The following is a 22,593-nucleotide window of genomic DNA, read 5'->3' as shown; positions in this document are numbered from 1 at the left end:
CGCCGCGTTTTCGGAGTGCGAAAATTTCAACTTCCACCTGTACGCCAACAGCATGACGGTAGAAGAACACGAAGACAAAGTCATTGTGTCGCTCGACAGCGACCCCTCCACCAGCGTGACCATCTTGAAGTATGGGGCCACCGTGGTGTCCTGGAAGCTTCGTGGCAAAGAGCAATTGTGGGTTTCTAGTGCCGCCAAATTAGACGGGTCCAAGCCCGTGAGAGGCGGAATTCCTCTTGTATTCCCCAACTTTGGCAAGACCAAGGACGAGTCCCACGCCACTGCAGCACTCCCGCAACACGGGTTTGCTCGGAACTCGACGTGGGAATTTTTGGGCCAGACCACCCAAAGCCCATTGACAGTCCAGTTTGCTCTTAGTCCTGATGAGGCCAACAGCGACATTTATAAGTTATGGGGTGATGGCACCAACGACTTCACGTTGATCTACTCCATTGGGTTGTCCGACACGTTGCACACACAGATCGAGGTGGAAAACACCGGTAAACAGGCGTTTGATTTCCATTGGTTGTTCCATACCTACTTTAAGGTGGAGGACATTGAGGACATTATTGTCAACAACTTGACGGAAGAAAAATGCTACGACCAGTTGTTACAGTCATGGTACACCGAAAAGGCGCCCATGGTGAACTTCAACGAGGAGTTTGACCGGATTTATAAGGATATTCCTGAGGAAAAGGTGTTGCAAATCATTGACAAGGGCTATGTTTTACAGAACCTTCGAAGATCTGGGTTGCCAGATGCGGTGGTGTGGAATCCGTGGATCAAAAAGTCCGAAGGAATGGCGGACTTTGAACCTAAGCTGGGATACTTGAACATGTTGTGTGTTGAGTGTGGAAATGTGACGGATTTCGTGAAGTTGGAGCCTGGAAAAGCTTGGACCGGCTCCCAGACGTTCCAGGTGGGTGGAGAGATTCTTGTCCAATCCAATATATTTGCCTGATGCCGATTTAGTAGTATGACTTTATAGGGAAATAGTACTCAATTGAACTTAGCACAGCCTAATCAGCGAAACTTGTTTTTAAAGCGGGCAAACCTATCTAGTGACTTCTGCGACGACGAGAGCGTGGGATTTGCGTACGAGCTGGTGCTGTGGACCGGGGTGTGGTTGGTGTGCGTGGTAGGAGCTGGCTGCGAAATCTGGAACGGGCGAGATGAGGATCTTTGAACAGGAACAGTATTTTGGAGGGACGGCCGTTGAAGGGTGGAGATCGATGGTTTTTGAAGTGTTGGAATGGAAGGTTTTTTTTGAAGCGTAGGAATTGAATATTTGTTTTGAAGCGTTGGAATCGATGGTTTATTTTTAAGTGTAGGAATCGATGGTTTCTTCTGGAGCGTGGGAATCGATGGTTTCTTCTGGAGCGTAGGAATAGAGCTCTTCTTCTGGAGCGTAGGCACGTCCAGGAGCAGTTGGGCCGACAGTCTGCGCAGAAGCGTAGGAATCGAACTCTTCTTGTGGAGCGTAGGGGCTAACAGTGGAATGGACCCGTTTTTCTGGAGCGACGGCACCTCTGCAATCCGCTGGAACAGCACCGGTCTCTTGAACTCCTTGGCAGGCGATGGGGTACGGGACTTGGGTACCGAGATCTTTCGTGATAGCATCCCGTTCAAATTAAACGACTTCTTGGACGGAGAAATCCTCGTTGGACTGGCTCTATTAGCGGCATTCGGTACCAGCGCCAACACGGGGCTCTCCTCAATCCCTGTGAGCGTCCGCCGTTTCTTCTTGTGGAGCGCCAACTCGCTGGGGTTTCTCTTGATGGAGTAGTGGCTCATGATGGATTCCATCTGGTTGAAATGGTTGTTGTGGACGGCATTGAAGTCAAACGGCGCCGAGATAGGGGCCAGATCGTCCCGCACGGGGCTGGAAGGAAGGCTGGCGATACTGTCGAGGCGGAGGTTCATCTCCGAAAGCACCTTGTCGCTGATAGAATTGGAATACCCTTTGTCAACCATGATTTGTTTGATGTCTGGCGAGTGGATGGAGAGCGACTTGATCTTCTTGATGGGCGTGTTGAGAGGGTCATCTGAGCTCATGACTTGCATGCTAACTTGGTGTATAGTTAAGAGGGTGGTGGAGGTGAAGTAGATGAAGGAGGTGAAGTTGGAATGAAGAAGAGGATGAAGAAGAGGGATGAAAAAGAGGATTATGTAGATGGAAGTGCGGTGCGACGGTTTGGGGCGAGAAGTAAACAGCGGTGTCGCGGGAGAGGTGTCGCGGTGTCGCGATCGCTGTGATGTCGGATGCGATGGATCAGATGTGATGTATAAGATGTGATGTATAAGATGTGATGTATAATATGTGATGTATAAGATGTGATGTATAATGTATAAGATGTGATGTATGAGATGGGATGTATGAGATGTGATATATAAGATGTGGTGTATAAGATGTGATGGATCACATGTGATGGATCACATGGGCCTTCGGGTGTGATACCCTTTGATATCAAGTCTCTCACAAGTGGTGCTACAGAGTGGACTTGGGTCACATTTAAAGACCCTTCCAGTATGATACATACACCCTCCAAAGTCTTCACACCTGTGACCTTTTCCATGTGCCATTTCTTATCCATACACCCATACCAATAAACCCTCTTGATCCTCTCATCTCGGTACTCACCGTTTTGCAGTGGGGTCGTGCGAAATGCTCGCCCGACCTGGCCCGCACCATCATGTGACCACGGCGTTCGCGCCCACTGGCTACGATCGCCCCCGAGGGTCTCCAGCCAACCGCGCCCAAACGCGATGGGATGAGCCCTCCGAATCCGCATGCAATTAAACTACTTGCACTCGGTGAGTTTGTTCCCCCGGCCCTTGCGCCGAGGATCACCTATGGTCAGCCCTCTGGAACTGCTAGGTGAGGCTGAACGGCCCCCTCCCCCCGTCCATCCGATAAATTTGCCACAGTTACCTCTGACTGCCGCCCATCCTAACGCCGTCATCAGCCAACCCCTGAGCAGTCCCTTCCGATTCCTGATGGTCCGGACTCCGTACCTAACTCCGGAGTTATGTTTATGTTGGGCCATATGCCCTGAGGGATATTGATATCCGTGGAGTTGACCTAGCAATTTCCCGATCGGAGTCCGGACTTTAACCTGGGGGCAGCCACCACCCGTACTATCAGGAAGCCCACATTTTCCAAAGCCGCAGCCTCTCACTTGGGCGGTCTTTTCGGGGAAAAGGAAGTCAGGGCGCTCGTCGCCCGTGCAATTCTTTTTTAGTCCTCAATCTCTTCCGGAGGCCTGGGCCTCGGACTTTTTCTCCACACCTTGATACTGGGCTGGCGGAGAATCCAGCTACCCCAATTTTCTTCTCCAATCTCTCCCTCGGCAATAAAATAGCAGTCAAAATTGTCTGGGGGCTAAATGCGGACTTGACCATTGAATCCATGGAATCCAGGAGCGTAGAACTACGGACCAGAAATGCCCATACCCGGTATGTTCTCTTCCGACATCACCCGCAAAAGACCGCCACTTAGCGTCGTGCGCATCGGAGCTTGGGGCCATTCGACCCTCACTACCAGGATCACACTGGCATTGGCTCACTTTTTTTGTTCTCGGTCCCGAACCCACTTTACCAGGAAGACTCATGCTAAATTCTCCGAGGTTTGGGTGAGTCAACTGACCCCTCCACCCATCGGCATTTTTTTACAACATCTAACAACTCACCTCTACCTATGTAACTATACCTCCTTCATATCCGCCAACCATATCTGTAAGTTGCAAGCGTCAAACACCCATTTCAAATCGGCCTTTTACGTATCACAAGACAAAATACTCAAATATCCGAATTCAAAATTCGGACTTTTACTTTCCATGTGATAACCTGTCTTATCCGTAACCCCAGCTATAAATATAAACCCATCCTGCCACCAGGTTTTTTTTTTTCAAACTGCCATTTTCTACATTTCCACCATGTCATCAAATGATTTGTTATCCTATTCCATAATGCAAGGAGGTAATAAGGTCGGGCCCATATCACCTGTCCGGCTTCCAGTACCCTCGGCACTTCCTAGTTCCACCAAAATTGTTTTACCTCCCATCGACTCGTTGAAACGGTTAACTGAACACAACTTGAATACTCTCAATACCAGTTATGGAGGCTACACTTACAGTAAGGGTGAAGTATCGCCCAGGCTGACCCGGGACCTGTTATCCCCTCCCAACTCGGTTAAGTTGCAAAGTCCCGCGGCCGAAACAAGAAATGTCGCTGGTGCTGCGGATGTCAGTGCGGGTGCGGCCGCGATTGCTGCTCTTGTAGCAGCGGCTGCCAATGCTAGTGCGACTGTCATGCCTTCCCCCACCACCACCGTCAAGGTAACCACCCCCACTTTACTGAAGTCTTCAGTCACTTCTATTCCTATAACCCCCGCTGCGTCGCCTATTCCTATCGAAGAACTGCACAAGCGCCGGCAACGCCTTGGGCCATCGTGTGACTCGTGCAGGACTCGCAAGGTCAAGTGCAACGCCGAGATCTCCATTTTAGCACCTCACTATGCGGCATATGATTTGACCGAATTCAATTTGTCGCCTGCCCAAATTGAGTCGTTGCACTCCGATCATCTGGTAGTCCTCCCCGCTTCTGACCCTTCGGATGCTCCATGGATGCTTACGGTTTCGCACACTAAACTTATCAAGTTTCGGGCTTGTAAGTCCTGCGCTTGCAAAGATCTTGAGTGCAAGTTCTCAAAAGGGTTCACCAAAGAAGATATTCTTGTCAACAAAAAGAGTCTTAAGACTCGTTCGGATAAACAAAAGGTCGGCAAGCCCGTCATCGACAGCAGTCGTAAAAGTAGCTGTTTCAACTGCCGCAAACGCAAAATTAAGTGTTCGATGAATGATCACAGTGAAAAATGTGAAAGCTGCTCCAAGCGTAACAGCAGTTGCAGCTTCATCTAATGGGATTGGGTAATATAGTATACGAATTATAAAGGTAATGATAATGAATAAATTAATGAATAGACTGATTAAATGATTGTGTAGTTTTAATTATGTACTAGGATCTACACAACTGGTGATACTCCTACTCTCCCTCCACATACTCAAGAAAACAGTTTCCCACATCCATCAAGAACTCCGAAACCACTGGCATCCCCACTATAAAATCATAGTTCAAGTTTACCGCATCTTCATACTTGTTCAACAGCTTGAAGATCATCTCAAAGAGCTTCTTGTACTTCAAGTTCTTGATGTTGATATTGTCAAGCAAACTTAAGTTCATCTCCAACTGGTTTCCCACCCGGAACTTATTGAGTTTAAACCTCATTGTAAGAATGATTTTATCCCTTTGAACCTTCTTTGTATTGTTTGGGTTGTAGTAATTAAGCCCGAAAAGTAATTGGAGATTGTTGAGGTTGACGAACTTTAAATCAAAATTCAACTTGCAGAGCCCATTACTGAGCTTATGAGAAGCAGCTTTTGTATCAACATGCGTTCGAAGCTTCCGAATCCCTTGAATTAGTGGCATGATTTGGTTGAAGTAGTTGATCACACTCAAAAGCGAGTAGGGCTTGTCGTAAGAAATCGACTTATTTATATAGTTGATGATTAGCTTGATATCGTTGGCCTCATTCTCATCGTATCTGTAGTGGTAGTTCCGCATCCCCTTTTCGGGAACCTCGATGTACACCTGCTTGAACACTTCATTGATCTTAATCTTGATGCACTGGTTGAACTCAAGCACCTCGACGTTATTTTCAATCACTTCGTTCATCAAGGTAATCAAATAGTTCAACTTGTTGAGAGATCCAAACACACCCTCGAGGATGTTGACATCCAAATTGAGTTCGTTGTTACCCAAATTTATCTCCTGGAAAATCTCAATAAACTGTTGTCCCCCTCGTTCCAAGATCTTGATGTTATCGAGATTGAGGTTGTTGAACTTGCTCGAATCCAACTTCAACTTGGACATCAAGCGCACTTTGATAAGCTTGGACTCCTTGTTGTTGACCAACTCGATTTTCAAGATCAAACTGTTACTGGAGTTTTTCACTGGCAAGTACTCGCCGCCATTGTAGATTAGAATCATCAACTCGTAGTTCCGTTTGCCGCTGTTCGACTCCATGTGGAATTGGGTAAGCAAGCTGTGATTTGCGGCAAGCTCAATGAATTTGACATTCTTAATGGTCAATTCTTGTGTCAACATATTGTCGATAATCTTGTTGGAACAAACCACTGATAAATTATTAAAGAATTCAAAGTTCAATTGAGAGTCTATTAAGCCCAAATTCGTCACCCACTCAAGTTTCCACTCACCTTTAATGGACTTGATCCGACTCACAAACCAGTCGATGTTAAAGTCTCGTTCGTCGACCACGCTGATCAAAAACCAAGAAGATGGCCAATTCTTGCACTTGAAATATTGGATATTAAAGGCAGTTCCCACCAAGTCTTTATCGAGTTTTCTTAACTCATTCTCCTTAAGGTTGATTATGTGGTTGGAAATCCACTCGATGGTGATCAATTTGTTCTTGATTTCGGAGGAAATAGTATCCAACTTCAACTCAATCAACTTATTGTGTATGTATTGGATGAGCAGCAGCTCCAGACCATTGTAATTGAAAGAGTTGATTCTTTTGGTGATATGAGCTTGTGCAGCGTTGGGCTCCGTGAAGTAGAAGTTACCCGTGAGTGAATCGATCGAAAGTATCGATGGTTTGGAGTTGGTAAGTTTAATAAGCACCTGATACGGGTTTATAAGCTTGAAAAAAGTTGGGTTGGTCCTGGAGATACTGCTGGCCAAAATGCCACAGTGTTTGTTCAAGATAAGGTTCAACAAGTACTCGATGTTGAACTCATCGTTATTGATGGAAATGTCCTGCAAGTTAGTCATGATTTCGTTATTTTTGAACCACTTGAACTCAATCTCAAAATCTTCGTTCAAGGTGATTTCAATGGTGTTTGATGGGTTGTTCCAGTAGTTTATGAGAATCTTGTTGTCGGCGTATTTGTACTTGAGGTTCTTCCACTTCAAATCGTTTAAGCTCTTCAACTGTTGTTGGTATATCAAGTTAAACTTAAACTTCTTGGTGAAGTTATTCAAAAACCGGTATAGCCCTTGGAGGTTGGAGCTCAAAAGCACCGAATTGCCTTGTTTCTCGAGCTTGGTCCAGAATGACTGCGGAAGCGGTGTGGGTAAGTTCGACTTCAACACATTATCGTCATCGATTCCAAATGCAAAGTGAAAGTCTATCAAGAAGTACGGAGACCTCGAATACTCTTCGTCCAGCTCAATGATTAAGTCGTTGGCGACAGTCACGCACGCTTCGTACTTCTTGTCCAATTTGAACACTATTCGGCCATCTTTCACCTGGTGGTTCACCAACAATTCCGAGGGAATGTTGTCATTCAAGGCAATTCTAGCAGTCAACGCTAAGTTCAAGTCCTGGAGAACCTTGAGAATCTTCTGCGAGGATATGGGCGGGTTTTTAATCAAATTGTACGAGGGTAATTGGGGTCTACCCTTTATCAACACCTCCATGCTGGTGGTCAAGTCGCTATTGGGCAACTTTGCCCCACTGAACCCGTTGAGCTCATTTAGCCCAAGCGCCAACTGCTCGAAGTAGAACTCCTGGGTCCGAAACCAATTGAGTAAATCGATGAGTTTGCCCACATCTTGAGCTTTACTGGCCCATTTCACCAACGCATAAATTTTTATGAAATCCTGGCGTAACCCCACGATCAACGTCAAGAGCTTCTTCTTACGAGTCACATCCGTCTCCTTGTTGCGGGTGATGGAGAGATTCTCGACCATGGTGTTCAACTGCTTGTATGCTTCGTGGCAGTAGAACTTTAGCACGCTCAGCAATGGGATGATATTACTGGTGACATGAGGTAGTTCGGCTCCCACCACGACAGTGGAAGAGTCCATATCATCTGCACCGTCGCTGTGCTGGCCGTTGGCTGCCGGCAAGTGATTGTATCCACCGTTGGCAGTTCCTCCGCTCATAGGTTGTTGGTTCAAGATAAATATTTGTGCGCGAAATACGCAAATGGAAACTTAATACTGTTATGTTGTACATAAAACATACATATTTTACAAAGGCCGACGAACCCACTCAAACCCGGGACTGACAAGCATCTCCAGCACCGACTTACGGCGCTCCTTTCGCACCAACAACACGTCGACTGCCAGCTGTAAGCCCCGAATCAACAGGCTCATCTCATCACTCGCATTTGCAACCAAATCCGACGCCGTATACCAGTCCCAGTCTATCATGGCAATACGATGGGCCGGTGAGTTCTTGGCCATGCGCCTCTTGATCACCAGCGGCGAGATGCCCGTCTGGGCCATGTCGTCGTACGACGGGAGGTCGAATGGGAGTCGATTCTCTACTAGGCAGTAGATCACTACCCCCACCGCCCAGGAATCGGTTAAAACTCCATTATACTTTAACCCCATGAGGATTTCTGGCGCCACGTAGTCCTGCGATCCACACCGGGTGGAGAGCATTTGACTGCTGCTCAGGAGCTTCTTTGCCAACCCAAAGTCGGTGAGGCACGTGATGCCCTCCAAGTGCGGTTCCTCCATGAGTTCATCAAGAGTGTAATTGAGAAGCACATTTTCAAGCTTGATGTCCCGGTGCACAATGTTGTTGGTATGAATGTAGTCAACAGCCACCACGAGCTCCCGCACAATCTGTACCACTGCTCTCCAGTACCGCACGTCTTGATTCCACGTCTTGAACGTTCTCACCAGAAACTCGTAGAGATTACCTCCAGGACAATAGTTCAAAAAGAGTAGCTGATGATTATTCTGCTGGAGCGACGCTAGGTCCTTTATCAGGCTGCTGTTGGACAACTCACGGGCCATATCCTGGTGGTCCTGGTCACTCTCGTCGCCCGGCCCCTCGTCCCACCCCCTCAAGTCCAAGTCCAAGCTGATATTATAGTCCAAGAGCCGGATCACGTTCTTATGGTGGAGTTGATGCAAAATGGAGAGCTCACGACGAAGGAAATACTTGAAGTTCTTGATCTGGGCCTTGTTGTTCATGGGAATAGAAATGATCTTTATGGCGGCCTGGCGGCGGTCGTCATCCACGTCGTGCACGAGCACCACAAGGCTGAAACTGCCCGACCCAATGATCTTGACAAATTTAAACCAGGCATCGAATTTGGCCAGAAAAAACATCTGGTGCTTCCAGAATCGCTCGACATCTTCCTCTTGTCGACTCTCCTCCAGAAGCGTCCGAAGGCTGTGGCCCAATGTTTTTTCTGAAGGACCTGGCACCGAGCTAACCCGATGAGGCTGGGGAACAAAATCGGCGCGGTCGATGGGCTTATATTCCGACACAATTCGAGGGGGTTTCTGTGGCTTTGTGGATGTCGTCCGCCTTGTCTTGGGGTACTCGAGGCCGCTGTCAACAGGAGAGAGGGCACCAAATGACCCGTTGTTGATTATAGGTGTTGGGACCTGGGAGATGCTTTCGAAGCTGGCATCGCTGACGGTGGGCGACGTGAACTGGGGCGACGTGAACTGAGGCGCCTCCTTGAGGGTTCCCAAAGTGGTGGATAAGTCGGGGACCGGCGGAGAGTCCTGGAAATGGGATTGGGGGATCTGAAAACGGGAGTTTTGGGGGACCTGGATGAATAATTGGGGCGGTGTAGAGTGGTGCGATGGCCGTGTGTGGTCTTGTGATGGAGAACGGTCTGGTAGTAGTGGGTGGTCCGGCGGTAGCGAGTTTGTGCGCCCTAGCGGTACTGTGTGATCGACCATCGATAACTGTCTAGAATGAGTTGTCGTTATCTCAGCTAATTTCTAATTTCAAGAACAGTGGATATCACAGGACAAGTAGTACATGCAGTGGTCACGCCTTGTGTGTGGTCTACTCAATTCAATCACACACGTTGTCTGGTTCAATTGGTCAGGCGGCTAGTAGAAAATAATTCTTCGGCCAGCCTTTTACCCCAAAAGCGCAAGCGCGCGCGCCGCATCGTAAATATATGTCTATTGATTACTACATAAACCCTTCGAGAACACGAAGAGCTCGCTCGAGTCGGTCGATTCCCACCGCATACCGGTGTTCGTCTAGTACCATGTCCAGTGTGAGTCGCGAGAGCTGGTCCACAATCTTCTCGATGAGTTGTTTTTCTTTTACCGGCAAGTTGAGCTGGTTGAACTCTTCCCCTATAATAGTACCATTTATACTCTCAAGGAGATTAATGAGTGTGTGATACGAAAAAGGCTTGAGGCCCAGTGCCTCGTGCGAGGATGACGTGCGCTTTCCCCTGGACTTGCGGCCCTTGCTGGTGTTTCGTGTGGGCTTTCGTGGGTGTTTGGTGGACTCCTTTACAGACTTACCACGAGCAGGTTTCTCCACCACCACCGGCTCATCGACATCATAGAATTGGTCATCGAGTGCCTTATCATGGGATTGGTTGGGGTGGTGTGGTGCTGGTGCTGGCGGTACAGCGATGGTAGTATCGTGGAGCAATGGCCCTTCGGGGGTCTTGAACTGGCCGGTGGTGGCTGGGTCGTCGATAGCACCAGGATCGGCAGGTACGGCGTCCGTCCGCGGTGTGAGGTTGGGCCGCACCACCTCGTCGTCGTTTTCTGTATACTCTTGCGTCGGGTACATAGACCGAACGACGGTGGTGGTACCAACACTGGCAGCCACCCCAACAGCACCCGCAGCCACTGCTGCCGCTGCTGGAACCAGCGGTTCTCTCTCAGAATCTTCGTAGTTGGACGAGTTTTGCTCATCGTCAAATACTTGTCTAGGCTTGACTAGGTCAGGAGAACCATCGTACAACTGCGAATAGTCACTCTTGGAGTACTCGGGGTTTTCAGGCTTGGAGTGCTCGGATTTATCAAAGTCAGACTTGGAGTGCTCGCTCTTGGACTTGCTGCTGAGGTCCTTGGGTGGTGGTGGTGGAGGTTGGTCGAAGCCTTTGGGAGAATAGTCTGCCGGAACCACTGCTGTTGACTCCAGCGTAGCAGGTACCAGGGGTTCGTTAACAGGCTTATCGCCTACGGTGAGAGACTCGGCCAGGTCCTTATCTGGTACTACAACCTCTGCGGGTGCCAAAGAGCTCATTGACCTACCGGGAATTGTAATTCCAAGACCTCGAGATCCTAGACTTCCCACCGAACTCCTGGTTATTCCCGGCAGCCCCGTCCCAGTCAACATGTCGTCGGAGTAATGCGACTCGTCGTCACTCGTCACCGGTGGTTGTGGTAAAGTTTGATGGATTCTCTCTCTTGATGAACCACTCATTTGCAGCAATCGCTTTTCGACTGCCGCCTGTTCCACTTTACTCAGAACTTGTCGAGCCCGAGCCAAGTTCTCAGTACTGGGCCGAGGAGGTACTTCCGTGCGCTTGGGCAACCTCAATGCGGTTTCACTCGGTCCACTATGCTCACTACCACTGTTGAGACTCGCAGTCTTGAAACTCTCGCTCAGACTTCGTTTATTTGCACTTTTGGAGTATCCCGCTAACGGTGGCTCAAGCTTGGAGTACTTCAGTTCCACCGACAGATCGTCCCCCGGTTCCAAGTTTTCAAACGTGTACGACTTCAGCTTGATCGAGTTGGCTCTCTCCATCAACTTGTCCAACTCATCACTAATACTCAACGACGTCTTGTGGCCACGACCTGATCCACTAGCAGTACTAGTCGCCACACGGGCTGATGCGGGGGTCTGCATCGACTGGACTCTGGCAGGAAAATTGGTCTTGTAATTGGCGATTTCTGCTTGTAAACTCGATTCATCCACCACCTGACTCTTGGGCCTACGAGTTGACCGTGGTGGAATGGATCCTTCGATTGTAGTATCATACAGCATATCTGGCAGTAAGCGTCCCGTTGTTTCCTGCTGAGTTTCAAGCTTTTTGATACTGGCTGAGCGGTTAACGGTGGGTTCGATAGGCCGATTCACCACTTTAACTGACACAGAACGGGCCACCTGCGACAAGTCGTGGGCCGAGTACTCCAGCATCGAAGAGAGGTACGAGTCTCTGCCTTCTGTGAGGTCTCCGGGGGTCTTGACTTTCCTGGGAGGTGGTATGGTGGAATATTGGCTGGAATAGAAACTATCGGTTTCATCGTCTTTGGGTCTGTTCAACACGTCGGAATCGGTGTACGAGAACTCACTCGTGGCCTCGTTGTCTCCGGGTGTGTGGCGGCCTGACATAGATAGCTAAAAGATGAAGTGGTAAAAAGAAGTGATTTAGTTTTGAAGACACATTTCATTTCTATATTTTCGCTACGCTATGTGCGTGTTTGGATCTGGGCCCAATTAGGAAGGGTAATTGAGATTGAGAATAGGAATGGAATTTGGCACAGCCCTTGTTGTGCCTCAAGGAGGGCAGTGAGCCGGTTGAGTAGTCCAGGTGCTTGTTAGTTGTGCTGTTGTTGAAACCCATTTCTGGTCCAAGCACCCATGGTAAAAAAAATTGCCCCCTACACCCAGCACATCTCTTCTCTGTCCACTAATCTGTCTGTGGCATCGCGATCGCGCACCTAACTAACAGCTGCGATAACTAGATAACCCGTAATGCACAGTCGATTCCCATTTCTTCTACGGCAACTTCTGTCGCGACCGGACCACTTCTCCCGCTATCCGCTCAATAATGAGCTGCTTGTCAAGCGCATCAACTGGTTCAAATCCGCTTCCAGTTCTCTTCCTCCACCATCTATTTTCCCCATGCTCATCGATGCCATCAATGCCACTAGACAGATACAACTTCAAAACACTCCCCAAGTGCACCAGTCAGACTTTCTTTCCATTTCTCCAAGTGAATCTAATGATGATCTCGAAAACCAGCTTGTGCAACTTCTCCAACACTACAAACTGCACTGGAACTCTACAAACCATCTAATACGACACTATCTACATGAACCTCCACGGCCAAACCTGGCGAGCGTGGTGGACTTGGTCTCGCTGCTGTTTTTGTCCCAACTCCAATACGGCCGTGTTGATTATGGGCTTGTGCGTCTGGGAATCGACAATTTGCTCCATACCAACGACTACGCGAGCAGCTTCAAACTCGTAGATGCAACACTCTATGCACCCCAATTCACCCAGCACTCCTCCAGAGTGCTACGGCGAACCCTATCATGGGTTCTGGCGGCATTTTTGGCCGTTAATGTACTTGAAATTGCCATATTACCGTTGATTCTGCCGGCTTTTCTAGTTTTGGCCAACACCGCACTAGCAGTAAGTCTAGGCTACGGATTCACCAACCTTAAGTTCCCCCGGCACCTAGGGCGTGTGAGCTGGCGGATGTCCAAGTCACCACGTCAGGGGGTTTTGCACAACGAAGAGCTTTTCCTTGTCAATCGCATTATCACCTACTTCGAGGAGAATAACGAAATTAACTTGAAGAACTACCACACAAGTCAGGTTCGGGAGTTTTCCAACCCCAACATCAGCCGCTTCAACGACTACTTCGTGGAACTACCAACATCGACCGCCGTGACGGCTGTGGGACAACATGGCCAATACATAGATGAAAATATAGTTGCCCTCCAGCAGATGTTTCGGCGCGAGCTCATCGGTCGCAAAATAGCCATCAATGATTTGCCGGAAGAACTTCACTTTGTGGAGTTCTGGATGACTCAGGGCGAGAACTTTGAGTGGGTAGAGCCGGACCAGGACCCAGCTGAAATTGTTCGGTTCAGAAAGAATAGCTAATAGATAAGTTGAAAAATACACAAGTTGATGTAATCAGAATGGAATTAGTAGCATGAGACAATGCACGAAACTTCCTCCGAGTTGTGGTAAAAGAGTCAACTACTAACAGAATTTGTGGGTCAAAGAGTCGGTTACTGATGGGTGATCAGAGTCACCCGCTATACATGAGTCAAGTTGGAGTCTGAGCTGCAAACATAATTGCCGGCCTAGGGCTTATTTATGAAGATAATGTTAGAATTTGCAGCCAAGCACAACGTGAGACCCTGGACTGAAGTATACTCTATTAACGAAGAGATTTACCCAGACATGATGAAGAAAATCTCCAATTCCGATGCACGCTACCGTATTGTCTTGACAGACCTTGGCAAGATTTTTGGGACCAATTAGCATTGTGACTGTTTATGGGTTTGATTTTTAGTGGTTTAGTGGATATAATGTCTATAATAAATATGGCTGATAGTAATTTCGACGATTGAAAAAGACGTCCAAGCCGGTCTGTACACCGTTCTACGCCTGACCCATACACCCTTCTAGCCTTGAACTGCACACGTACTTGAGTCTAAACCATCTTATCTCACATCACTTGTCGCAGATGTTTGGCATTCGCGAAAATCACCAATCTTCCACATCCCCCACCACTTAACCAATCCCATGACCATCCTCGACTCTGAACCGTTCATCAGAGTTGATGTCCCCAAGCACTTGGATATAATCTCGGACCTCAAGTTCTCGAAGTCCCAGGATCAATTCCTCTTTTCCTCATGGAATAACAAACTTCTTCTCTACGATTGCAGTTTCCTCGACAACACCCGAATCCTCAACGAATTCATCACCCCGGTCCCCATACTAAGTATTCAGTACCTCAGAGACACTCTCGCGTATGTGGGATCACTTGATGGCCTGTTATACCACGTGGACTACGAAAATGGGAAACTTATGAAGGAGCTGTTTGTACCCGCTCCACAAACAGAGCTCGACTCTGGAATCAACAATTTGGCCACCTTCAACGACAGCTTGCTAGTGGCATCTACTTTCAACAAGCACTTTCATATCGTGGATTCCCGAACTTCCCATCCCATCGTGTCGAGGAAAATGGAGAAGAAAATCCTAAATATGGATACAACCTCTACCTACTTAGCCATTGGCATGACCGAACGTACGGTGGAAGTCTACGACCATCGCAACTGGAACACTCCTTTCCAGGTCCGTGAAAGTGGCTTGAAGCTGCAAATCACGGACCTTAAGACCTTTCCTAGCGGTGAAGGGTTTGCCATATCCAGCATCGATGGCAGAGTCAGTGTCGAGTACTTTGATCCATCTCCGGCAATCCAGGACAAAAAGTACGCTTTCAAATGTCATAGACTCCTTGATAAACTCACACAAACAGACGTGGTGTACCCGGTGAACTCGATTCTCTTCAATCGCAAATCCAACCACCTCTACACCTCAGGCTCCGATGGGTGCTTAAACTTATGGAACTGGGAAACGCGACGCAGGGTCAAGCAATTCCCCAAGTTCAAGACCGACGAGTTGGTGGAAAGCATCGTCAAGTTGGATCTCAATTGCAGCCAGTCGGTGCTTGCGGTTGCCACTAGCGACGACGGGTTCAAGAACAGCCCTTCACTCGAACAGACTGGGTCTCTGCCTCGGTTCTCCAGTTGTATATACGTTAAGCGAGTGTAATGGTGTCAGCCCATTCCAGCCCACTAGCCACATCCTCAACACCCGCAGGTCTTCGCACTTTTTCTGTTCATCTGCATCTTCAGCAACTATCCTAGTATCCAAGCCTTGTGAACCCTCATGGTAGAGTTCGGAGCATCCACAATCAATTACGTTAAGTGGTTGAAGCAGAATGGCGTCCACTTCTGTAAAGACTGTCGCATTAAAGACTTGAGACACAAGAACGAAGGAAGAGGTATAATTGCTGCGCAAGACATCGAAGAGCATGATACCATTTTTGAGATCCCACGGTCGGTGGTGTTGAACTTAGAGACATGTAGCTTGGTAAAGGAGCGCCCAGGTGTCAGAGAAGGCTTGGAGCTGTTGAATCAGTGGGAAGCATTGATCATTATTCTTTTGTACGAACTTAAGGTCAAAAAGGAGCACAGTCGGTGGACACCTTACTTTGGCGTGTTGCCAATTCTCGACGAAGAAAACTACACCTTCAACCAGTTGATGTTCTGGTCCGATGATGAGTTGGAGTATCTCAAGCCGTCTCTCATCATACAAAGAATTGGTAAAGATATAGCCGATGGCATGTACAACAAGCTCTTCCCCAGAGTGATCAAACAATTGAAACTCGTCGAGTTGAACGACACCACCTTGTGGGAATATCATAAGATAGCTTCCTTGATCATGTCGTACTCGTTTGATCTTGAAAGGTTGAACAGAGATGGTGTTGTGAACGATGAAGAAGACGAAGACGAAGATGAGGGAAACGAAGAGGTGGGCAATGAACCCTCCTATAAGAACAGCCCGGTATCTCTGTCGGACGAAGAATACCCCGACAGCTGGAGAAATGACTCGTTTTTAAAGTCTATGATTCCAATAGCGGATACTTTGAATGCTGACACAACTCTCCACAATGCTTCGTTGGAGTATTTACAAGATAAACTTGTGATTCGAGCCATTAAGCTCATTAAAAAGGGGGAGCAAGTGTACAATACGTATTCGGACCATCCTAATAGTGAGATCTTGAGACGGTACGGATATGTAGAAAGGCAAGGTTCGAAACATGATTTTGGCGAAATCACCCTAGCGTCTATCAGAGATCATTTCAGCCAATGCTCCAATCCTATTATGCATGAATTTTTTGACGAAATCATGGATTTATTCTACCGAATTATCCAGGAAGAGAGTAGCGAAGAAGAAGTGGTGGAATTTGTGCTAGATTCGTATGACTGTTTTGCTTCCAGTGAAGTCATTATTGAATTAACCATTCTACTCCAATGCTTAACTATCATCGGCTCTATTCACTCGTTAAATTCTATGGAAACGTTGACGGTGGATTCTAAGTTCCAACTCGTACGTAGGATCCACAGAAAGTGTATTCTGTTGATAGAATCCAGAAAGCTCACCAAGTTGTTTTTGGCCAACTACAAAGCCATCCTCGGCAACCGAATGAGCGAATATCCTGCAATTGCTTCCGAGGACTTTCCTGGCTCTTTCAAGTTCACCAGACAGAATATGGCCAATGTTGTGTTGAAGTCTGAATATACTTCGTTGAGGAACTGTCTCGACGTTGAAAAGACCTTCACGATAGACGATATAAAATACCAATTTATAGATGACGATAAACTTATCAGAAACATTGTCAAGAGAAAATTTGATTTGCCAATCCCAAATTCTCCAAAGAGAAATAAGAGATAACCCTTAAGATAAGAACATAATGCGTTAGGAATGTTGAATTTTAAAGCAAAACTATTTTATTAATGTACATACCAATATTAGAAAATGTTGGTAGAAGAACTAAATATGTTTCATAACGAGCGTTTTAAGGTAAGGGTCAAGCATTGTCAGGTATCCTTGAAGAACAATCAAAATACGTTGAATTTAAAGTATCGACTCTTGAGTCAGTCGAAAGAGTAGAAGCCTTTCGTTGTCTGGTTTCTGGTCTCTTTACTATTAAAGGTCTTGGTCTGGATACTTCAAATCCTTTAACGGGTTCTTTCTTTTTGAATATCGAAGAGAGCTTAGTTTGGGTCATTTCTAGTGTTTGTCGCTTAGGAGATGCCATTCCAGTAATAGGAACATCTGATGGGATTGCTATTGACTCTCTCTGTTTTCTGGACTCCCAAAGCTCTTTGACGTCCTGATCAATATCGTCGTCGACGAAAAACTTTTGGTATATCCTATCTGCTTCTCTCGTAGTGTAGTCGACTTTCAGTCTTCTCAGGATTGAAAACTGTTGCTGTTGCTCGAAGGACTCCACATCTGACATCAGCTTAGTGATAGGATGTTTGAAACTTGTGGAGTGATTTTTTAACAAACTGGAGGGAGTTGATCGATAGTAGAACTCAGGGTTGTGAATGATATCCCCAGACTCTGTCGAATGATCGTCGTCCTCCAACATTTTGGAGTCATTTTCAATGGCTCTACTGAGGTTATGCACTGGTTGATAGTCAAATTGTTGATTGAACTCATCCGCACTGCCATCCCTCTTTACTCTTTGAAATGCTTCATTATTGTTATCCAATTTTCTGTGTTGGAAAATTGAGTAGATGGTGGTAGAAAAACAGTATACCAACTGTCCGACAAATGCTAGGGCAATTACGGCATGGATGATTAGCTGAGTATATGCCACATATGTTCGAGTATTCTCCGAGTATCCCAATTGCTGGAGATATGGAACACATAAAATTGTCACCAACAATCTAGCAGCAGGAATCATCCATCTGGTGGAAGTCCAAGTCATGTGAAGGTAGAATGGTTGAACAAAAAATAAAATCACCAAGCTCAGAGTCTCTAGAGCTATTAGGCAAGCTACCTGGGCAGTTCCACTAAACTGGAAAAGTGATATAAACACCAGCCTGATAAAAATCTGTACCAAATCAACTATCACATAATAGTTCTTGCTAGGATTGTAATGGTGGTACAAAAATGACCACGTTAAAAGGGTGTTGACTGAGGTATACAACCGAGTGACTCTGGGACTCATAGCCAACCCCCATCCCCTGAAAGTGAGTAAGTATCGGAAGATAAAGAACAAGGCAATTAAAGCCCATGCAGCAAACAAGATTGACCCCATGACCAATGGCGCAAGTCCTAAGGCACCATCTGAGTTCTGAACTGTTTTGAAGTATCTACTGTCAGTCATATTCCAGTTGTGGGTATAATTGAAGTTATTGTCAACAATTTCAAGTCTATGTTCGACTTTGGAAGTAGTCGTGTTCACCACTTCAATAAAACTATTAGGAGTGAATAAACTGTCATAAGAAGCATTTCTGAAGAACAATTGATCACTCAAAGTGTTGACATTCGGACGGTACGTGGCTCTATTTTGAGCTGACAAAAAAAACAAGTTTAAGGTCAACACCAAAAAAGGATATGCAAAAAGAGCCATGAAGTTATTCAAAGCGGTTCCAATAGTAAATGAGAACCACCGTCTGAAAGTATCTCGAAGTGACCTATCTTGCATTACTCGCTTCACTTGATTATCTCTTAAGTATCTCGCCAAAAAGAACATCGTTTGGATTACCACCTGGATGCTAATCCACACGACTAAAGTCAACGAAAAGTTACACCAATTGTCACCAGCGGTTTTGTAAGTACCAAAATATGTCAACGAGCTCAATCCATTTGCATTATATGTTAGGTAGATGTTGTCTTGTTCAGTGGACCCGTAGAATTGATTCCCATCAAGGAGCGAGAACCCTAACAAGGCATTCCACTTTAATAATGCTAGTAGTGGTGGGTAGAATTCTGGGTAGTTGATACTGAGGCCAGCAGTAAATAAAGCAAACTGCAAGTATAAGATGATTCGTTGAACTGTGGCATCCAACTGTTTCAATAGCTTTTCATTGCAGATAGTAGACGCAGTGAATAGGAATGGGTTTCTTGATTCCTGGTATGACGAAAACATCACCGTCAAAAAGTTGGTGCCTGCGGTCACTAAAAGTAACAGTAAAGCTCCGTATAAGATACCGTTTTTGAGTTCCCTGTTGGTTGCAGGAGTTATATCCATCTCCATACACAGTAGTACGACATTGGACTCATCATTGTCTATCACGGCAAACCTGGCAGCATACGAACCAATAGTCCCAATCAGGTTGGCAATGTCTACCTCATAGTACATGTAAATTGAATCATTCACGTATAGCGGACACGATACAAGCTGTCCGGTGGAGTTGCTGAAAAGCTCCTGGATGGAAGTGTTGGAATTGGCAAAAGACGTATCGTCTATTTCGTGTACAGGTGATGGTTCAACGTTTCTTTTGGGGATAGGAATTTCAAACACATCAAATCTTCGATGTTTGTCAATCTGGGATGTTATCCCGAGGGACTCCTCATCATCTACATCTCCAAAATCGAACGTCAAAGTCTGGTTGGCCTTGTTATTGAATCGAGGACTTTCCCAGTAAGATGTGGTGTTCTTCACACCTACCATATCACAGAACCTCAAGTTCTCGTCCACAATCACCTTACCCTTGAACCAGACTATGGCATGGAAAGTGGTATACTTGTTTGTGGTGGTGTTGACATCTTGTATTATGGGGTTGGTATTGAAAAGGTTTTGATGATCTATCACCTGGGTGTTGATAAAGAACTTCAATAGCTTATTATTCTTATCCAAAGCAACGTCCACCAACGGCCTTTCCAACTTAAAATGATCGCAGTCTATGGCAGCACACTTGGTACTTCGAACGAGGGCTCCACAAACGGTAGTCACAAGCAAACTGAAATATAGTATGAGTATATTCATGGTGAGCTGATGGCCTTAACGTGATTAGTTGTAGTTCGGGTTTCAGATATCCCCATCCGTCAGCTTGATATGAAATCAAGAAATACGTAGGGTTTTAGGAGCTTGAAAGTGGTAGCAGTAAGTGCTGGCTTTTGTGGCACAGATGCAAGTATACAAAAAGGGTTGCGTCAATAAATCAGTAAATTAATTCTGCGATTCGAGATGCAACTATTGAGAAAAAGGCAATGCAATCTGAAATCACGTTAGTTGCAAACAGTATAAATACACATTAATTAGGTGACTCCAAGTACTACAAAGATCCCTAGTTCGTATGTGGTAGCTTAGGGAACTCATTCCAAGAGACTTTGAGGTGTTTTAGCCCGCTACAAGCATCACAAAAGATATTATCGTTAACTATTTACAGTATTATGGACAGAGACATGGAAATATCTGTGTTTGTTGGTCAGGTTACCTCTATGAGCATAGTCGAGCCGCTTTCAAACCGGCCGCAGCGACTCGTACACCTGTTGCTATTGAAATGGAAAAGGTATTTGCTGTTCATGAACCCTAATCGTTCGTGTTACCTCTCAACTTGGGGTACAATCTGGAGGCATGGTAGTTGATGGACGATAATTGCTTCTTCTCGGGCTTGAAGGTTTCCATACACTTTTTCAAATCGGTCTCAGCTTCCAAGCACGGCGACGAACCTTCACCATTAGCAGCCCAACAGTTTAAAAGAGTCGACATCATCACCAAACACTGATTGTTGGACTTGTTCAAGAAGGGTTTTCTCACCCGCAACTTGGGCAACGGAGGCAACGCCGCTGAGTTTTGTAACTTCTTATAAGCCATAGTGGATGAAGATTGGAGGATCTGAAAATTTTCAGTTTTTTTTGCGAGAAAAACTTCTAGGTGCGCAGCCAGATATGATGAACTGGATATATATGAATTATCTATGAAATTACCTTGAGTTTATCTTCTAGATCCACAAGCTTGAACTGTGTGGCAGATCTCCTGTGTAGAGAACCAGGGATTTTGGTGTAGTTATAGAGCCTCTTGAAACTCCGGTTATAATATGGCTTAAGTACCACCGACTGGTCAATGGGAATCGTTTTCAACTGGTTGACCCGATCAAACAAGTTGAGTAATTTAAACCTGATGATGTTGGAGATCTTGGCGTTCAAGTTGTTGACAAACACCTGTTTTCGGTTCGAGTACTTCATCCGTATCAAAGTCTCAATTTGGTCTGTCAAGTTGATTAAGAAAAGCTTGAAAATATGGTTGAAAAGTCTCCGGCGACTCCTGGTGGATTTATCGGTTAAGTAGTTGTATGGGATAAGATTGAGCTCTTTAACGTTATAGCTGATTATTAGCATATTGGCGGACGTAGTGGCACCGCCATTCGATCCTCTCCCGGTATCCTTCAAGAAATCACATAATTTAAAAGAGTTGTTTTTAAAGAACTGATGGTTGAAAAGGAGCATATTGGTTGATTGGTTATCGGACGAGAGAATCAACTCTATTTCTTTCTGGAGGGAAGCTTTCAAAGTATTGATTTCGGTTTCCACAATCGAGTTGAATTTATTCAAGAAGTTGAATCTCAAGATCTTATACTGGCCCAAGTCGTCCATTAGAATAAACTTTTTGGGGACGTCAAGCTCATTATAGATTAAATTCATCGCCTTGTCAATCTTGGCATTACTAGGCTTTATCAAATCGTCGGGATTTATCGATATGGAATTCTCGTTATATTCGACGAAATCCAAATCTTTCTTATGAAGCTTGACTTTGGGACTACACTGCTGTAAGTCCTGGATAAATTCTTGGGGATAGCATATGTCTGTCAACCGGTGCTTTCCGGTCCGCAAAGGAAACCCACTTAGCGATCTATCAAAACCCACCACATTGTATGGCAAATGAAATAAGTTGTCATTGAACAATGAAGAGTTTGGATTCAAAAATAACTTGTCCAACTCATTTCTGCGTAGCATCTTAAACTTGTCACTTATTCCGTTGAATTCCTGAAGTATCCTTAGGATGGGATCCGAGTAATTTCTCAAATATCGCTTATAGTACTTCAACTGTACTGATTTATCCTTATCAAGCTTGCCCAAGTCCTTATAAATCTTCTCGATTTTCGACAACGAGGTGTTGAAGATATCGATTTCGTCGGGTAAGTTCTTTATCAAGTTCTTCCTGTCCAAATAGTGCTCTGAGGGAAATGATCGGAACTGCTTTCCCTCATCCAAATTCTGTTGAATGAGTAAATCTTCAGTAGTCATGTGGGAAATGCTGTCGTAATAGTTTTGGAGGATCTTGTAGTTATCCTTATGCTCTTCATCCATGTCGTCAATACCTATATCTTCGTTCTTGGCCTGTTTGTTCTTAATGCCATTTTGAAGGGACATCCCTAAATTTCTCAACGCCTGTTTGTTGGCATCTTTAGCCTTATAAATAACAGCTGTCAGTTGGAAAAATCGTTTGCCACATAAGTTTGCTATAGGATACTGGCTCAACATGCTGCTGGTATGTGGTACCT

The 22,593-nt window shown here is 45.9% G+C and overlaps 9 protein-coding genes across 9 annotated transcripts; 5 read left to right on the top strand and 4 right to left on the bottom strand. All coding sequences in view use genetic code 12, as the record gives it.

Moving 5' to 3' along the window:
* Window positions 1-52: 52 nt before the first annotated feature.
* PSN45_004256 (D-hexose-6-phosphate epimerase) lies at window positions 53-961 on the top strand (the record flags this gene model as incomplete). The annotated part of the gene is made up of 1 exon (XM_006687416.1): window positions 53-961. One exon carries the CDS (start codon window positions 53-55, stop codon window positions 959-961), a length of 909 nt encoding a protein of 302 aa, XP_006687479.1.
* A 360-nt stretch (window positions 962-1,321) lies between these two features.
* Window positions 1,322-2,064, bottom strand: PSN45_004255 (uncharacterized protein; the record flags this gene model as incomplete). The annotated part of the gene is made up of 2 exons (XM_066158250.1): window positions 1,322-1,347; window positions 1,467-2,064. 2 exons carry the CDS (start codon window positions 2,062-2,064, stop codon window positions 1,322-1,324), a joined length of 624 nt encoding a protein of 207 aa, XP_066014347.1.
* A 1,871-nt stretch (window positions 2,065-3,935) lies between these two features.
* Window positions 3,936-4,919, top strand: SUT1 (general substrate transporter; the record flags this gene model as incomplete). The annotated part of the gene is made up of 1 exon (XM_006687418.2): window positions 3,936-4,919. The coding sequence occupies one exon, from the start codon at window positions 3,936-3,938 to the stop codon at window positions 4,917-4,919; it is 984 nt and encodes a 327-aa protein (XP_006687481.1).
* Window positions 4,920-5,043: 124 nt separating this feature from the next.
* Window positions 5,044-12,151, bottom strand: RGR1 (mediator complex subunit; the record flags this gene model as incomplete). Its single annotated transcript, XM_006687190.2, has 5 exons — window positions 5,044-7,963; window positions 8,084-9,576; window positions 9,721-9,745; window positions 10,038-10,146; window positions 10,321-12,151. 5 exons carry the CDS (start codon window positions 12,149-12,151, stop codon window positions 5,044-5,046), a joined length of 6,378 nt encoding a protein of 2,125 aa, XP_006687253.2.
* Window positions 12,152-13,243: 1,092 nt separating this feature from the next.
* Window positions 13,244-13,654, top strand: PSN45_004252 (uncharacterized protein; the record flags this gene model as incomplete). The annotated part of the gene is made up of 1 exon (XM_066158249.1): window positions 13,244-13,654. The coding sequence occupies one exon, from the start codon at window positions 13,244-13,246 to the stop codon at window positions 13,652-13,654; it is 411 nt and encodes a 136-aa protein (XP_066014346.1).
* Window positions 13,655-14,305: 651 nt separating this feature from the next.
* On the top strand, window positions 14,306-15,337 carry BUB3 (mitotic spindle checkpoint protein Bub3; the record flags this gene model as incomplete). The annotated part of the gene is made up of 1 exon (XM_006687196.1): window positions 14,306-15,337. One exon carries the CDS (start codon window positions 14,306-14,308, stop codon window positions 15,335-15,337), a length of 1,032 nt encoding a protein of 343 aa, XP_006687259.1.
* Window positions 15,338-15,454: 117 nt separating this feature from the next.
* On the top strand, window positions 15,455-17,023 carry RMS1 (Ribosomal lysine N-methyltransferase 4; the record flags this gene model as incomplete). Its single annotated transcript, XM_006687198.2, has 1 exon — window positions 15,455-17,023. The coding sequence occupies one exon, from the start codon at window positions 15,455-15,457 to the stop codon at window positions 17,021-17,023; it is 1,569 nt and encodes a 522-aa protein (XP_006687261.1).
* A 136-nt stretch (window positions 17,024-17,159) lies between these two features.
* On the bottom strand, window positions 17,160-20,075 carry PSN45_004249 (uncharacterized protein; the record flags this gene model as incomplete). Its single annotated transcript, XM_066158248.1, has 1 exon — window positions 17,160-20,075. The coding sequence occupies one exon, from the start codon at window positions 20,073-20,075 to the stop codon at window positions 17,160-17,162; it is 2,916 nt and encodes a 971-aa protein (XP_066014345.1).
* A 546-nt stretch (window positions 20,076-20,621) lies between these two features.
* PSN45_004248 (uncharacterized protein) lies at window positions 20,622-22,573 on the bottom strand (the record flags this gene model as incomplete). Its single annotated transcript, XM_066158247.1, has 2 exons — window positions 20,622-20,927; window positions 21,020-22,573. 2 exons carry the CDS (start codon window positions 22,571-22,573, stop codon window positions 20,622-20,624), a joined length of 1,860 nt encoding a protein of 619 aa, XP_066014344.1.
* Between the last annotated feature and the right edge of the window lie 20 nt (window positions 22,574-22,593).

The sequence above is a fragment of the Yamadazyma tenuis genome, chromosome 6 (genome assembly GCF_029203305.1).
Source record: "Yamadazyma tenuis chromosome 6, complete sequence".
NCBI classification, from domain to species: domain Eukaryota; kingdom Fungi; phylum Ascomycota; class Pichiomycetes; order Serinales; family Debaryomycetaceae; genus Yamadazyma; species Yamadazyma tenuis.
Note: the sequence above shows the minus strand (reverse complement) of the source record. Positions and strands in the feature narration are given on the sequence as shown.